The sequence below is a fragment of the Aythya fuligula genome, chromosome 1 (assembly GCF_009819795.1).
Source record: "Aythya fuligula isolate bAytFul2 chromosome 1, bAytFul2.pri, whole genome shotgun sequence".
Classification (NCBI taxonomy): Eukaryota; Metazoa; Chordata; class Aves; order Anseriformes; family Anatidae; genus Aythya; species Aythya fuligula.
The window spans coordinates 82,383,589-82,400,921 of NC_045559.1; the positions used below are offsets into that span (position 1 = coordinate 82,383,589).

The 17,333-nt window shown below is 45.7% G+C and overlaps 1 protein-coding gene across 3 annotated transcripts; it reads left to right on the forward strand.

Moving 5' to 3' along the window:
• The first annotated feature begins 3,117 nt into the window (after positions 1-3,117).
• ZYX (zyxin) lies at positions 3,118-14,332 on the forward strand. 3 transcript variants are annotated; one of them, XM_032208213.1, is made up of 9 exons: positions 3,118-3,359; positions 6,997-7,257; positions 9,968-10,158; positions 11,315-11,821; positions 12,172-12,313; positions 12,398-12,567; positions 12,722-12,900; positions 13,164-13,284; positions 13,696-14,332. In XM_032208213.1, exons 2-9 carry the CDS (start codon positions 7,008-7,010, stop codon positions 13,804-13,806), a joined length of 1,671 nt encoding a protein of 556 aa, XP_032064104.1. In that variant the 5' UTR covers positions 3,118-3,359; positions 6,997-7,007; the 3' UTR covers positions 13,807-14,332. The 3 variants fall into 3 exon arrangements, with proteins under 3 accessions (XP_032064104.1, XP_032064105.1, XP_032064103.1); XM_032208214.1 differs by lacking the exon at positions 3,118-3,359 and adding an exon at positions 6,295-6,462; XM_032208212.1 differs by lacking the exon at positions 3,118-3,359 and adding an exon at positions 6,533-6,566.
• The last annotated feature ends 3,001 nt before the right edge of the window (positions 14,333-17,333 follow it).

Consider the following 17,333-nt stretch of genomic DNA (forward strand, 5'->3'; position numbering starts at 1 on the left):
TTAGACTAAACAGAAGTTATATGATTAAAGAAGTATCAGAGATGCAACACAGATATGAGTCAGGATTTTTCACTGGTTAGAAAAACATGGACTTTTAAGTAGCACTACTAATTGTTGGCTAATTCATGCTGAGATAAAATAAAACGGCAGTACTGGATCTTTAAATATGCATGAAAATAATACAGCTTCAGATATTTAATACTATTATCATAGTTAATACATCCTGTCCAGCATCCAGATTGCTTTCCTCTGACCTTTAAGCTGCTGTTAATACTAAGATATGCAGCTACCTGGAACCCTCTTGAATCTTGGTAAGATTTTTTGCCAAGAGAGTTTAATTCTCTAATAGTGTTCTTGAAAATAATCCTTCTTTTTGCATTCAGGAACTTATTTTTTATTCTCTTACATTGTTTTCATTTTATAGCCACCTAATCACTGACAGCATACTCATTTTTCAGTGCAGTATATGAATTTGCCACATCAGTTCTGTATTGCATTAATCTTTACTTACTCACTGCATTGCACAACTAAATTGCCAGTAAGGATTCTTTGTGTCTGTTTCCATGAAAACTTAGTCTCTCTGAGGTAGGTTTCTTGAACTCTGAGAATTTCTAAGCTTTGGTTTGACAGCCAACACTGGGCCTTGCTTCTTGTCACTGATCTCAAAGAAGCATCCTGCCAGAACTGCATACTCTAAATCCCTCCAACAGCTGCTTTGTAGTCAGCTGTCATTTCACCCTACATCTACAGAGCAGACTAGCTTTCACACCACAATATATTCCAAAACACCAGATTGCATTTTTCATGGCACAGGACAGCCAAAGGACATGCAGAGGACTGATGCTAATTCCAAAAATGAGAAAGTCAAACATATCCTCTGGCACAGCAAGCTGAGTATACCTGCTGATCCATGTCTATACCCAGGCAGCTAAACTCCTGTTCAGGACTAATATTTTGCTTCAGGTAATGAGATTTACTGCAGCTGTGTACATCTCAAGGCACTAATTTGAATATGCAGCAGAAAAAATGTCTACTCTTCCAAGCAAAGAATTGCATGAAGGAATGTTATTAGCATAAGAAGATTTATTTATTTAATTATTTATTTTTGGAGAAAGCTTCATTTCTGATTACAGAAGCACAAACTTTAAATCAGCTATATGGCAAGCATGAAATCAGATTGAAGTTTCTCTCTATGTATTCTGATGTACTCAGATTTGAGAATTCTGTCTTTCACATCTCCAACCTGCTAAACACTTCTCTGTTTCAGATCTGTTTCCTCATAGTGAGGAGTTAACACAACATGAATAAGCCATCTTGCTTTTCTTTTTCTTATTCCCATTTCGCTTTATCTGCCTACATGAGCTTTTAACATCACCGCATTGGTGAGACAATCAAACACAAGCATCTGGATTTATGGGGATGTAACCAGAAACGATGACAGGGTAGAATTTTTTCATATTCCCTCAGCACTTTTTTAATCTCAGTCTGAGACATTCTTTGTTTTCTTTGGAGTTGGGGCTAGCCCAGGGAACAGTGGTAGAGTTCTCTGAGGTCAGGCTGCTTGTTAGGTGTACTGTGATGTTCCAGAATTTGGTTACCAATTCCACAACAAAATCTTTTTAGTTCTGCACTGACATCTTTCCCTGAACAAAAGGGGAAATGATTGTCTGCAATAAAAAAGTAACAGTCTTAGAAGATCCAGCACAGCACAGAGAAACCTTCCTCAAACTACACAATTACTTCATGTATTAACCATGGTAGGTTACAGGGCTGATGACATGCCTACTGAAGTAGCATTCTAACAGTATTTTGCACCCATGTAAGAATTATATATCCCTAAGCTTTTAACAGTCATAAGTCAATAGTGAACAGTTGCAGCTATGGAAACAGTGAGATGCTCAGTGCTATACATTGCTATAGGTGATTTTTAAATGGTGTGTAAAAATGAAAAAGCTCACAGAGTGCCAATTTTTTTCCAAAAGTATCAGCTAGTTGAATAAAATATGTTACCTCTTTGTGCAAACCCTGCTTATAAAATTAAAGATTTGTTTACACTGGATTTCTTAAGCCGTGTCGAATCTCTTTGTACAGTTCTCTAATGTGAGCATATTGCAGTAATGCACAGGCAGAGTACAGCTGGTGTGGCTTGTGGCTTATTCAGCCACCTGTGAGTGAATTACCCATGCTGGAAGGTATCTTTATTAGTAGGTCACTTAGGAACAGACAAACTTCAGATCTTCTGAGCATTACAAAATACTGTAATTCTCCAAGGAATTTGCAACAGTACAGGAATTAACCCCAGTATTAAGGCTGAATTCCAAAGACAAATTATAATGACTGAAAAGAAAAAAAAAAAAAAAGGGAAAAAAAAAAAAAAAAAAGGAATGCTGTCTTCATTACTATCCTTCTTTCCCAATGGGCTTTGAAGTGAGGAGAATTAAAAAAGATTTGGGCATGCTTTGCTGCGCCAAGCCAGGCTCTCCCAAGTATCAAGCAGGACTGAACTCCCCAGCCAGCACTGTGATAAAAATAAAGCCAATGGCAATAAAGCACAGGCAATCCAACAAAGCAATTCAACTGGCTAGTCTTTGATATAAAAGTTTAGTATTTGCCTTGCAGGCAGTACAAGAAGAACGGGTCCCTTTTCTGTACCGTACAGTCACCCGATATCTTGCTTTAATCTCTAGAAGACAAGGAGAGTGCGAGTCAGATGCTCGCGCAGCTGGGTCGGAAGAGCCCAGCGGGGACCTTGCCTCACCAGAGCTGCTGGATTTCTTCCTAACCCCCAGCCCAGCGACTGGAAGCGAGGTCACGGGCAGGGGCAGCTCCGGAGCTGAGCGGGCCTTTGTCAGGCTGGAGGGAAGCGAGCAGGGGCCGCGGGGTGGGCGCCCGAGGGGGCGGGAGGGGAGCGGAGCGGAAAGGGGCACCCGAGCGAGCATTTCTTCTTCGTCATCGCCGACAAAGCAAGCACATAAAGCCCCTTCTCCGTGCACACAAGATGTCAGTGCGGGGCTCCCGCCGCTGCCGAGCAAACCCGCCCCCGTCTCGGTGCGCTCACTCCCCCGTTACCTCATTGCTACATTCCCTAGCGAGTGAGCTCAGCTGTTCGCACAGCCTCTCTCCTTTTATGGTCAAACAACTTTGCCTGGGCGAGGCCTTTTTCGCGAGTTGGTAGGAAGTGTTTGGGCTCAGCAGCTCCCCCACCTTTCATTTCTGCTGCCTTTCCTGCCGGGCGGGCCAAGGAGCCGGTCACGGAGCTGCCGGACCCCGGCTCCTCCAGCAGCGCCCAGCTGCGCACCCTCGGTCCCCGGGGACTCCTCGCCCTGGGCCGGAATTTCCCCTTCCCGCTTCCCCCAGAGGTGAGTCTCATCTCTCGGCTTAATGGGAAGCTTTTGCCAGCAGCTCTGCGCTCAGGAGGAGTGAACCGGCGTCGAGGAAGCGTGTGTGCGACGTGCGTGTCTGGGGGATGCTGGTTTCCTGGCACTCCCCGGGGGTTTCGTGGGTGTCTGGGGGATGCTGATTTCCCCCACTCCCTCTTGGGCTGGGAGAGTTGCTTGCCTTGTGGGAATTCTCCTGGTGTCTTTAGGACTGATTGGCTCCTTTAGGTCTTGGTCCCCCCCTTTTTTTCTTTTCCCTTTTTTTTTTTTTTTTTTTTTTTTGGGGGGGTGCCTCCTCTGCATAGGAGCAGTTCAATTTTAAGAGGTTCGTGTGTGTGCGAATCTGGTGAGTTTTCTTCCCTCCTGGTGAAATGGAGTCAGCTGAACACTCCATTTAACTATACTCCTGTATAACTCTAGCAGTGGGGAAGGGAGAGGGGGGTGTAGCCTGGTTTCAGTCGGGACAAGCCCTCTTTTGTGTGCATATGGAAGAGTGAGACACCTATGGAGTCTTTTTCCAGATGTGTTTAAGAGACGAATCTGGGACTCTTGGCGCATTAAATTTGTTTAATATATGAGCTTCTGTCTCTCAGGGAGTGCCCTGAGAAAGTGAAGATGCAAGTGATTGCAAATTCATAACTTCCTAACGTTTTAAATATGTTTGCATAGCTTTGGGGATTTTTTTTCCCTCTGCACAGGGAGGAGACAAGCCCAGCATATGTGGAAAAAGCTTGTAGCTCTGAATACTCCCCTCCCCCATCCTGGTTTTCTTCAGGCTCTACCTTGCAGCTTGCATAGCTGATAGGACTTTGCTCACATCGAACATTTGTAGTTCAGGGACAGGCTGGGAGAACTCTCTGGAATTAGCCTGTAGAGAAAGTGAAAATAAAAACAACTCCTAAATTTGTTTAATCTGTTCAGACTCTTTTTTTTTTTTTTTTTTTTCCTTCTATAGTTCTCTTTCTGACTCCTTCTTCAGTTGGAAGGAAGTTGGCAAACAGGGGAAGTGCAGTGTGTCAGACCACAATGCTGGAATAGCTTTTACTGGGCCTCCTGTGTGGCTCAAGCTAAGCTGCTTTCTATCAGCATAGGTGGTAAATGACATTCTGCTTTCTCCCTCCGTGTGTTCCTTTTTTTTTCCACTAACTCAAGAAAGGAGCTGAGCTTTAGAAAGTTCAGTCTTGGGGCCAAAGAACTGGAAGCTGTCTGGGCATGTAACAGGTGGCAGACCCACCATGCAACCCTCTGGAAAGAGACCCTGCTGCTGAGTGAGGTGTTGCTTGGTCCTACACTTTGCTCTCTGCTAGAGAGAAACCACGTATTAGGCAACCAAGTACCATCACTGCATCCTTTGGGGACATCTTTCTTCACAGTTCCACTTGAGTCATCTAACTGCTGTTAATAGGCAGAAAATCTCTCCCCTCAAGGAACGTAGGAGGAGGAGAAGGATCTAAGATTAGGTCTGCTGGTCTGACACTCCCTCTTCCAATAGCTTTTACAAACAGTGCCAGAGGACTCACATAAGCTTCATGTTCCTGGTAAGGTCTAGATGATATTAACAGCAGTGCAGGGCTGGGCAGTGGACTGAGCAAGGACAGCCTTTCTCAGTCTGATCTGTGCGGGGGTGGACAGATAAATTGAAGTGAGGATGAGCAGGGGCAGCTGCTGGATGTAGTCAGCCCTGAGCACAAGGGGCCTTAAGTGTGACATAGCATACTGGGAAATGGGCTGCTTTGGGTTCAGGGAGACAGCAGCTGCTGGTAGTGAAGCCAGCACATTTTATGAAGCAATCAGTGTCCCAAGACAATCTCTGTGTTGGCTAACCCCAGTATGGATCATGATTAGAAATGACTGCGACTGTGGTGTTCTGCACATAAGACAGCCAATTCTGGTAGAATGATACTGGGTGGTCCATTATGCCATAGCGAAACCGTGGAGCACAAGACATCTAAGTGCCTTCATCTGTGAAAGTCTCTAAAGAAAGGCAAGAAGTCTTTTTAATAGATTTGATAGCCCTAGCTGCAGGCTGGATGGAGTTGACTCCCAGCAATCAGAGGGATCAAGAACAGACTTTATTACTCTTCTTTCTTGTCCCTTTCCCATGCAGGATCATATGGTGCATGCTTAGCTCAGTTCTTTGCTGCTCACTGTTGCTGCCTCTTGCTTCTAAAGAGCCTAGAACAATTTGTCAAGGTGCGTGCAACTTGTCAGCCCCAAACATAGGGGGAAAATGTGCAGCAACACAGACTTGACATTTTTCTGTGTTGTCACACACTCGTGGCCTGGAAAAACTGTTACAGGTAACTGTATCTCGCCATACTGAACTGAACTGTGGGAGCACTTAGGACTGAGCATGCAGGTAGGTCTTACCAGCAGCCATGGGTGGATTTAAGGGTAGGCAGATGTTCACGGCACCAAGGCTGTCCAAGCAGCTGTTACTGTGAGCTGTGTGAGAGAGGCAGGCAGCGTGGAGGGGCACTGAATTGGACATGCCCATTTGACACGCTTGGTACAGAGCCTCTGTGCTGGCAGAAGAACTGTTGGGCTGGGGTGTTAGGAAGAGGACTATAGGCATGCCAGGGGTTACAACAAAGTAACTGACTTCGTGGAGATTTCTGGCAAAAATGAGATTTCTGGCCTGCGTTGCAGGCCTGAGGGAATCCTAAAAATTTGCCTCTCATCCTGAAACCTGGGGTCCTGGTGCCTGGCAGGGCTACAGCGGCAGTGCTTGCTCTTCTGCTGTGGTGCTTACAGTGCAGACTTTTATATCAACCCATTTGGATTGCAAAAAGGGATTGACTTAAAGGTGCTGTGTGTGCAGGAGAAGCTGAAGGGGATGGCTCCTGAAAGGCTGGCGATGCCTCTTGGAAGTGCTTCCTGGTGGAGGCGGAACAGGCGGCTGGTGCAGCCAGTGACAGGCAGAGGGAGCTCATGTCGCCGGCTCCGGTGACAGGAAGGAGAGGGAGAAGGCAGAGACGAGGTGCCAAATAGCAGGGGGTCCTCGCCAGGGGATGTGACACCGGGGACCCCCTCGCTCGACCTGTTGTTCTGGCTGACACAGCTACCTGCATGCGAGGGTCCTGAGGTAAAGTGTGTGGGGTGGAAGATTGAGGGGCGTGCCGGGGCTGAGGGGGGCGTTACTGGGGATGCTACAGGCTGAGGTCAGGAGGAAACAGATGACATTATCAGGTAAGTGGGGTGAGGAAATGATAATTCTGGTCTTGGGAGAGCATGATGGGGGGGGCACCTTCCCTGGGGTGCAGGGGGCTCGCTGTGTGGGGTAGTGACACTTGTTCCGCTCACCAGCTGCTTTCCTTTCCTGAATCGTCACTGTCTCATGCAGCAGAGCTTGGTTTTCCCCATGGCTGTCAGGAACCCCTCTGTGGTCAGTGCTGTGCTGAGCTGAGATAGTGAAGTGTGCTGTCTCATTCGAGCTGTTTGTAGTTTTTGTTCCTCTTTTTTCGCTGTGCTTGGCCTGGAAAGTGCTCTGTGTTCTGCTCAGGCTCCTCTGCCAATACGTGAATTCCCGTATCCCTCCATTATGTGTTCATTTTTATTAATTTTGACTCAGGTCCAAGTCTGACTTCATACCAGTATCCTCTCTCTTCTCTCCGGACAGGGACTGAGAAGATGGCCTCGCCAGGTACCCCAGGGACCCGCATGACATCCACAGTCAGTATCAACATTTCTACTCCTTCCTTCTACAATCCACAGAAGAAGTTTGCACCTGTGGTCGCCCCTAAACCCAAGGTGAACCCCTTCAAGGCTGGGGGTGCATCAGAGCCGTCGCTGCCACAGCCTCCCGGAGCTGGCACCCAGCGTGCCCAGATAGGGAGGGTGGGGGAGATCCCATCAGCTTCCACGTCCATGCTGGCAGAAGGTAGGTGAGGGCTGGCATGGCAGATGTGAATATGTGATACTGAATTCTCAGTGTGAGGTCTGTAATTGGGCTAAACATAGGGAATAGGCTAAAAAAACACTACCAATGAATGATACTCTTGCTGTAGGCAATTGCAGGTTTCAGAATGAGACAAAAGGATTGTAAAGTAATCTCAAAGTGTGAGGCATCTCAATTAAAAAGGAGTCAGAAGTCAATTTTGTGTTGCACTGATATTTTAATCAAGCTGCAGGAACACACTGGATTTTTTGTGGTATTCCCTGTGTGCATAATTGTGTAATTGCAGTGATATTCTGGCAAGCACGTCTGAGAGCAAATATGTTGCAAGAAAGTTGACCCTGGTGGTGATGAATCATGCTGTTCTTTCTTACTGGTTCATCTCAGCCCAAGTTGTCTCTGATTATAGAGATCCTTCTTATGGACTCTGCAGTTGCCATCGTTGCTGCAAGAGGTGGGGAGATAGAAATAATTGCGTGAAAAAGGGTGTAAGCTAACAAAAAACAGGAAGTGAGACTTAGTTTTTATGGCTGAGTTTTTTAATTTTTACTTGTGGCTTGGGTTGGGTGTGATTTCCTGTGTAGGGTGACTTCTTGCTTTAGTGTGTGGTTTTCTTTTTTTTTTTCTTTTTTCTTTTTTTTTTTTTCCTGTGGTGGTGTGGTTTTGTTTGGTTGGTTTTGTTCTTTTGGTGGTGGTGGTTGGTTGTTTTTGTGCCTTAAGGAACAGAAGGTTCCTGGTTGTGTACCTCCCCTAGTTGGAATTGATCAGCATGGGACCACTGGAAATGTCTGTAGGGACCTGTTGCTCATGCCTGATGATGCGTATTACCCCAATATCCTATTAACTTGCACCTCAGCCAAGACTGATATGTTCAAATAATGTTTACTTCTGTTTGTTGGTTGTTTTGTGTTTTTTGTTTTTTGTTTTTTTTTTTTTTTCCTTTAACTGTCTAGCATAGACTGTGTAACATAGTTATTCTAGGTTAGTGTACTAAGTTAGTGGGCAGCTGATAGGAAGTCTAGTCTTGTTCTCAGGGACAAATGATTAAGCCATTTTTTCCATTTCATGAGTCACGATGGCCTTGGTGTGTTGATGCCTCTGTCTCTTAGAATCGCACTGCATGACTTTGGTGACTTTCTGCTTTCATGCTGTTGGCTGGAATCTTGTGTCTGTCATCCAAGGTCTCATACTAGATTTTGTTTTTCTGCTATAGTTGTGTGGATTAGGAATGTGCATGTAGGATGTGTCACACTGACACAAATGTTCAAGTACAAAAGTAGACAAATTAATGTTAAAAACATTTTTCAATATATAGTACAAGTAGAGGATTAGGTGTTAGTTGGTTCACTTCTCCTCTCCCTGTAAAGCTTATTATAGAGAAACTACCTTGACAGAGATTAGCAGAAGAACCAATTGGCTTAAGCTGCCATGTCACCATCAAGTGAGGGCTACTAGGAATGCTGTACTAGCAAGGTACCTCAAGTGCAGACAGTCAAGTGAAACTCAGTTTTCACTCAGTCATGAAACAAATGCATCTGCTTTGATCCTTCTCTGATGCATATATCATTGATCATTCTCTCCCTTTCTTGTACACTTCCTAAAGAAATGCCAGTATAACATAAAACCATGGCAATTGGCTTATTTGTTTTAAATGACAGGGTGGCCCTGTTAATATGACTGTAGGAATGTTATATTTAATATTGATCATTCTATATATTCGGTATAGTAACTTTGTAGAAGACTTTTTTGTTTGAGTGAATAATTCATAAAGCAGGCTTTTAGTGAATCGTTTTGAAACATTTTGACAGCGGATCAGGGTTTCATTTCTGCAATATTCTTTATTTTTTAAATAAACCAAAAAGCAAGCATATACAAATTTGATTTCAGACTGTAGTTTCTGAGGGAAAAAAAATACCAGCTCTGTATTCCTATTTTTTTTTTGCCTTTTTTAATTTCTTTCTTTCCCATAAGCAGAACAAGAAGGCTTGGAAGAGGTGCTACATACCAGTGCAGTTTATGCATTCCACTGGCTAATAAGATTTCAGCTTTCATTTTCTGAAACAGGCAGTATCACGTCCCTTATGTTACAAAGGAGAAGCCCTATTAAAGTCGGTGAAACACAGTTGCATATAAAGATTAGACAACTTGATAACTACTGTTAAAAGTCATACGTGGAGCAGCAGGAGTCTTTGGTCTTTTGGTCTTTCATGCTACTGCTGGTTGGGACTAGCTAGGAAAAGAAGTAGGTATTCATTTTATCCAGAATAAGAAATGTAGAAGTTATGCCTGCTTGTCTTTTAATATTCTTTGCCATCTAGTTGATGAGAGAACATCTTGCACCTCTGTACAGTGAAGGGAAGAAGATTCACACTTGATTTGTGTCATAATAGAACAGAGAAAAGCGATGCCTACATACTAGAGACCAAAGAATGAGGAGGAGTGAGAAAGGACATTAAGACATGTTTCTCAGTTATACAATAACTATTTCTAGTGAGTAATTGCAGTAGCTACTAAGGAAATCTTAAGTGGTGGCAAATAGTTTGGACAAGGTGAAAGTGATCCCGTGGAGTTCAGCTGTCCTTGATGAGTACTGGGGACCACTTACTGTAACACCTTCAAGACTCCTTGTGGGGTTTGTACAGGCTAGGAGTAAGAAATGAGTGAAACCTGCTTTTATTCTTATTCTTCACTATAGATCTGCCGTTGCCACCTCCTCCCCCACCTGGAGAGGATATGAGTTTCTCCTCAAATTGTGCTTTCCCCCCACCTCCACCACCCTTTGAAGAGCCTTTTCCACCAGCCCCAGAAGAAACTTTTCCTTCTCCTCCTCCTCCTCCTCCTCCAATGTTTGATGAAGGGCCTATTGGCATGGTATCCACCCCACAGGTGAGTGAGGTCAAGGGAAGTATAATTTCTTGTGAAACTCTGAGTTGAAACAGCTTCTCAGTTCTGTCTGAAATCAGCAGCAGGAAGCCTGGAGATGTGGGAAAGCGTTTGCTTAGCACCTCAGTGTCTGCACTGTCCTTTCCTATAAGACACTGTGGAGTAGGCTGTAGAAGTTCAGCTGATATAGAGGCAAAGGATGGGACTACCCCATGCACCTGCATAGGTTAGGTCAATTGACCAGGGAACAGTTCTGCAAATGAAGGACCTTGGGATCCTGGTGGACAGAGTTAAATGTGAGCCAGCATTGCACCCTTGTGGCAATAAAGGCCAACCACATGCTGGACCATATATATTAGTGAGAGTGTAGTCATCAGGGCAAGGGCAGTGTTTTTTTCTCTCTTCAGTGCTGAGACTGCATCTTGGAGGACTGTTTCCAGTTGGGCCCACCAGTGTAGTAACCACAGAGGAATACTGAACTAGAAGCAGTCCAGTAAAGTGTCATGGCAATCACTGGGGACTGGATCATGGCTCCTCTTCAGATGGCAGAGGAGGAGCAAGGCCAAAGGCAGGGATCTAACTGATGTCTGCAGTACTGAAAGGAGGGCTGGAGAGAAAACAGATTCATCTTACAGGGGCAAACAAGAGAAGAAGTGACAATGGGACACAAGCTGCAACAAGGGAAATTCCTGTTGGACAGAAGAAAAACCTGTTCCCCACCACTGGTGGCTTGAAACTGGCACAAGTGCCCAGAGAGTCTGGGGAATATACATCTTTGAGGATGTTCAGAAACCAACTGGTCAAAGCCCTGAGCAACCTGGTCTAGCTTGGGAGTTAACTCTGCGATTAGCAGGGTATTGGACTGCAGACTTCCAGTTATCTTTTCCCACCTAAATATTTCTGGCATTCTGATCCCTGGCATTTTCCCACTGCTGGTAGATTTTGGAAACTGTACCCTCTTTGTCCTCACCAACTTGCTATCTGTTCAGGGCAGGAGCAGATCTGTACTACAGTCTCAGGTGCCAAAATCTGGTGTTGTAGGGGATTCACTCAGTTCTTTGGCTCTGTTCCTTCTTTCCTCATGGATGATGGTATAGGTATGTTGGTCCCTTCCACCTTGTTGATGACTGCCTGTTCTCTCTGCTTCTTCACTTTACAGATGTCCACAGGATCCACAGGTTCTCTGGAGCAACCATCAGCCCCAAAGACCCATGTGGAATTCTCATCTGCACCCAGAGATCCTCCTCATTCATTTCCTTCCAAGTTCACTCCAAAGCCAAGTGGAAGCTTTTCTTCCAAACCCCCTGGAGCAGATGTGACCCCTGCTCCAGCCCCGTGGGCAACTCCACAGCAGCACAAGGAGCCCCTAGCATCAGTCCCTCCACCCCCTCCTCTCCCTCCTGCTCAGCCTACCCCTAAATTCACTCCACCTTCTGTTGCTGGCTCTCCTAAGTTTGGATCCAAACCAGGTGCCACTGTTTCCACGGCTCCTTCAAACTCTACAAGATATCCTACCTCCCTTCAGACTCAGTTCACAGCCCCTTCACCTTCAGGTCCTTCCTCTCGGCCACAGCCTCCCAGTTTCACCTATGCTCAGCAGCGGGAAAGGCCCCAAGTGCAGGAGAAGCCTGTTCGCACAGAACAACCTGCTGCTGTAAAAGACACGGTAAGGGACAGATCCGTGGATCCAGTGTCTCTGGGCAAGCATGGAATCACTGGGAGTGTAGTTGGAGGATGAGGAGGGAGGGTTTGTGCCAGGGTAGGGGGAAGTAGTTATTCATCTGAGAGACAGCAGCTTTTAATACCTTACTGAGAGATGGAACTAGAAACAGTGCTGGAGGGGGGACAGGACTTCATGTAAAGGTAGAAAGAAGCAAGCATAATGGATGGCAGATTGTTCTCTAGAGAGGGATAGAGAAGAGGTCTAAGGTGAGAGAAGCAGGTTTATTAGGGACAAGGTGGGAGGGGCTTTGTCTATAAGCATCTTTTGGGATTGACAGTTTCCTCTTCCTGCAGCATAGACCCACAGGTTCCAGCGCGGACCCACCTAAGGGAAACTCTTCCCTGACTATGAAGGAAGTAGAAGAGCTGGAGTTGTTGACCCAGAAACTACTGAAGGATATGGAGCACCCACCCCCAGTAGAAGCCACTACTTCTGGTGCGTTCTTTTAATGGACATCAATGGGACTGAGACTGTGGTGGGTTTTCCTCTCTCCTAATACCTTTCTCCTTCAATTGGCAGAGCTCTGTGGCTTCTGCCGGAAGCCTCTGTCACGAACCCAGCCAGCTGTAAGGGCCCTGGACAGCCTTTTCCATGTGGAGTGCTTTACCTGCTTCAAATGTGAGAAGCAGCTGCAGGGGCAGCAGTTCTACAATGTGGACGAGAAGCCCTTCTGTGAGGACTGCTATGCTGTGAGTCACTGGGATGAAAGCTGCTGGAGTGGGCTGAGCTTGCTGTGGCTAGCCTCTCTTCCTTTCCCTTCCCCCTTCTATTTCACCTGTCTGTGGTGTAGTCCCCTGGGGATGGGGGATTGGAGTAATGTTATCTTGTTTTCTTTGGGTTTAGGGGACCCTGGAAAAGTGCAGTGTCTGCAAACAGACCATCACAGATCGGATGCTGAAGGCCACTGGTAACTCATACCATCCCCAGTGCTTCACCTGTGTGATGTGCCACACCCCACTCGAGGGGGCTTCCTTTATTGTGGACCAGGCCAACCAGCCTCATTGTGTGGATGACTACCACAGGTATGGAGAAAGCTCATTCATGTGGTATCTGAAAGCAGATGTTCCCTCACACCTGTGTGATTTTACTGCAGAATGGACTTGGGTTGCCCACATGATCAGGTGGACATAAAGTTAAAATTGAGTCAACAAAGTACCATGTACCAATTAAAGTCTTTTCCCACTTAAACGTTTTGTGATTTGTTCCTCTGCTGCTAATACTGATACGTGGCAATGAGAAACCTGCAGTGGTCTCACGGTCGCCTCTGTACTTGTGTGTGTTACAGGAAGTATGCTCCACGCTGCTCTGTGTGTAGTGAACCTATCATGCCAGAGCCTGGGAAGGATGAGACAGTGCGTGTGGTGGCACTGGAGAAGAATTTCCACATGAAGTGTTACAAGTGTGAGGTAATCCTTTTGGCCCCACTCCTCTCATCTCATTCATGTCATCACCAACTAGGTGGCACCTTTGAACTTGCCTATCCTGACCAAACACTGAGCGTGTTTTGAATGACTTGGAAGCATTTTGAGTCAAGTTTAGACATTCACAGACAACAGGTTCATGAACAAGGACTGTGCAGGGTTGTAGCCTCTAACACAGCTCTAATATAGCAGCTGCGTATGCTGGGGGAACGTAGAGATAACAGAAGGGACTATGGCTCTTCTTTCAAAATGGTATTTCCCATTATCACCACAGACAGAGCAGTGGGCTGTGAGCCATTATCCTGATCCAAAAGGGCATTTCTTACATCCTTGTCTGCATCCACCCTACTGTTTGCTGTCACTGAGCTATCTCCCTCTTTTTCTTTCCCCATTTAGGACTGTGGGAAGCCCTTATCCATTGAGGCAGACGAGAATGGCTGTTTTCCATTGGATGGGCATGTGTTGTGTATGAAGTGTCACACTGTTCGTGCCAAAACAGCACGCTGAGGAGCTTGGAGCAGGCATACCCTGAAGACCCCTGCACTCAATACTCCTCCCTTCCCCACCATTGTCCTACCCTTCTGCCTGACAAGTCAGATTGCTACCAATGGAGACGCTGCCAGCGCGGTTCATTACTCACATACAATTCACAGCTCATAAACTTCACTGTGCACACCCACCAAAAAAGGACCTCTTCTCCTATCACCACTTCCTGGCCGTAGTGTATTCCAGGCTGGGGGCTATGACTGAGGTGAGTGCAAAATCTGTTTGCTCAGCACTGGAGGAGAAAGACCAGATCTCCACCACCATCTGGTGGAAGTAGCAAAAATGACCTGTGGCAGCAATGGGAAAGGCTGAGCATTCTGCTCCATGAAGCCAGGAACGATTATTTGACATTAGAAGGTGGAAGCCTCCATCTTAGTATGGCTTCTGTCATAGGTTTTCTCTTTCCTGTGCCATCTCTTTATGGTGGCTGGAAAAAACTAACCTACTAGCTTTTATTCTAATGGATTTTATCGGCTAACTGTCCTGTTATCCCTTTTTTCTTTTTTTTTTTTTTTTTTTTTTTAGCCAGATTAAACTGGCAATGTTTGGAATCGTACCCTGCTCCTGAGTTTGGAGACTTCTTAATTTTTTTCTCTCTCCAAAGTTATTTTTTTCTCAGCGTGGTTTCTGGGCAGTCAGGGGGGCACCAGAGTAACAAAGCAGTCCAAAGAACACGTGTACAAATAAAGACTGTGACAAGGATGGGCAGCATATGGTGAGGAGGTCCATCAATGTGTGAATGAGAATTCAGCAGACTGAGGAGCATCTCTCTGTTCCAAGCCGGGGTTCTTTCACTGCTGTCAGTGGAAGCTACAGTGTCATTGCAATATACTGTCTGGCTCTATGTGTTACTGCACTGAGTCTCACTTCCTGGACTAGAAAATGTTATACTAAATAAATCCTTTGAATAACTGTCTAACCACTGTTTGCATCCAATAAAATGGTGACAATTTTTCCATTAAGATGTCTGTGCTCTATTTGGTCAACTACCCACGAGAACTGATGTCTTAGGCACTACAGAATCTATAGTTGTTGTTCCACCTAGCCTCCAAAGATGTTATGAGTCTGAAAATAGCCTTTCTCTCTCCACATCTTGGTCTTCTTTTCACGTTGTTTAGTATTCTACTTCCTGTGCCTGGAGAGTAGCTCTCATTTAAAGCACTAGAAAACCACATTTCAGTACAGCAAGACTGTAGTCTGCTTGGTATGTTGCTGATAGGTGTTACATTTCACTTGCATCAAACTGGGCTGAAGTTGTCAATTTGCTCTGTCTTCACTATTGCTATTTAGAGAAAAAGTGTTTGTGTTTGGTGTTTATGGTTTAAGCACAGTACTGTTTTGGTCACTGAAGGTGAAACTCTGTGGTAAGCATCAATGCTTCTGCACTTCAAAGACATGAAACCAACTCTCGTTCTCTTGCCAAGTTGGGGGTAATGTTTAATAACTCCTTTCAAATTCATCCAGTAAATGCCTGGAAGTTTCCTCTAGGGTAAGCAAAGAATAAATTGTACATTTGCTTTCTATTTAGTTTCTTACCTGCTTTCATGGTGGCTCATAGGCATGGTTTCAGAGGGGCTGCTCTTAGCTTTTGTGACTAAAAGCTCTTTCGTAAACACCAAGGAGCACACAGGAATAATGACAGGTGAGAGAGAAGCACCCTAGTGCAGCCCTTTGCAGAGCTATCACAGGCCTGGAATAAGCCCAGGTATTTAGGACAAACACAGTAGAGTGAAGGGGCTCTCTGAATCACCTCACAGATTAAGGGGGAATTACTGCCTCTGAGGAGCATGGTATGCAGGGGAAGTGCATCTGGGAACTGTACAACATATTTCATTAGGTGTTTAGGGGTAAGAAAAGGAAGTGATCTAGGAGAAGAAGCAGTGTGGGGACAAGAGGCTTTCTGCATGTAAACAGCACATGCATTCATCTGGCCATGTCCTCTATGTCCCCAACAGTCTGTCCCATTTTCTTAATAAACTCATTTTACAGTTATTTTCCTGTGTGAAGAGACCCTGTTCAGTATGTGTATGCAGGGTCTAAATACCAGCAACAGGAAACACCAAAGTGCAAGTATAGTGTTTGGGTATCAGTGTGTAAGCACTAGTGAAAATCAAGCCAGAGTAGCTGGAGAGAAAGTAGAATACAAGAGCTGAGACCACCAATTGACGTGGCTCTGAGTCTGGACCAGCTGCCAGAAAGTCCCGTATCAGTCAGCTGCTAGAGCTTACAGGAGGTCCAAGCCAGATACCCTGGGGTCTACTGGTAAGTCAGCTACTGGTAAGCCTGGACCTGCTACCAGAGAACAGTTTTCATCTGGTGTAAGGTGACTAGGAGACCAGGGAATGCTGGGGTCACTTGCTGTCTAGATTCAATGTCTGTAGCTCATTACTGGAGAGATCATCTGTGTGTGTGCACGCGAAGGGGAATCATACCCAGCAGCAGAGTCTGGCTACAGGCCTTGAGGGGTCGTATGCCCTGGGGCCAGCAGCTGAGAAGAGCTGTGCTCATTGTCCCAGCTACTGGACAGCTGGTCTCAGAAACTCAATTCTACCAGCAGAAACTACCAGGGTAGATTCTACCATGGTATTTATGTATACATTTCTCACTAACTGGCTTATCCTGATCAGCCAGAGAAGGGAATAGGATCAGGTTGTTTGTGCTGTGCTTGCATGGCTACTGTGTTTTTTCTGCCTGTGAGGTCAGTCATGCACAAGTGTGTGCACACAAGTAGCATGTAGATGTGCATGTATATGCATTGTGCCTGAATGCCTGCAGGAGTGCCTACTGGGAATACATGCTCAGGCTTGCTACTGGCTGTACCTGAGGACATGGAGCTGAGCAGCCTCATCTCTTTCCGATTAGCTGATTCAGCAGCTCCTCACAGTTGAAGGTGGAAGGGACCTCCATGTCCAACCTCAAACCACATGGCAGGGTCAGTCTGAGTAGGGTGCTCAGGACTGTGCCCAATCAGTTTTTATGCAACTTCAGGGATGAAAACAACACAAACTTTCTGGGTTCCAGTGTTGGTCCACACTCCCAGTACATTTTCTTACCTTCAACAGGAATTTCTTGTATTTTCATTTATGCCCACTGCTGCTTTTCCCTTCACTGGATACCAAGGAGACTTTGGCTTCTTCTTCTTTACTATCTCCCATCAGGTATTTATACACAATGGTAAGAGCCACCCAAACCAAAGCCAGTCTTCTCATTGCAAATCTAACCAGTTCCATCTCTGTCAGCCTCTCCTCATGTCAGATGCTCTTATCCCTTTAAATTCTCGGTGGCTTTACAGTGGTCTTGTTCCAGGTAAATCCATGTCCTCCTTGCACTGAGGAACCCAAAACTGGGTACAACACTGCAGGTGTCTTATCAGAGGGGAGAGGAGAGGGGAAGAATAGCATCCCTCCAGCTACTGGTGTTGCATTTCCTAGTGCAGTCCAGGTACTGTTGGCCTCCTTTGATGCAGGGGTGCATTGCTCAAGTGCAAC

Coding starts and splice junctions, on each gene's coding strand:
- ZYX (XM_032208212.1), top strand. Junction 11,822..12,171: donor CTGCTGCTGTAAAAGACACG/GTAAGGGACAGA, acceptor CTCTTCCTGCAG/CATAGACCCACAGGTTCCAG. Junction 12,314..12,397: donor AGTAGAAGCCACTACTTCTG/GTGCGTTCTTTT, acceptor TTCAATTGGCAG/AGCTCTGTGGCTTCTGCCGG.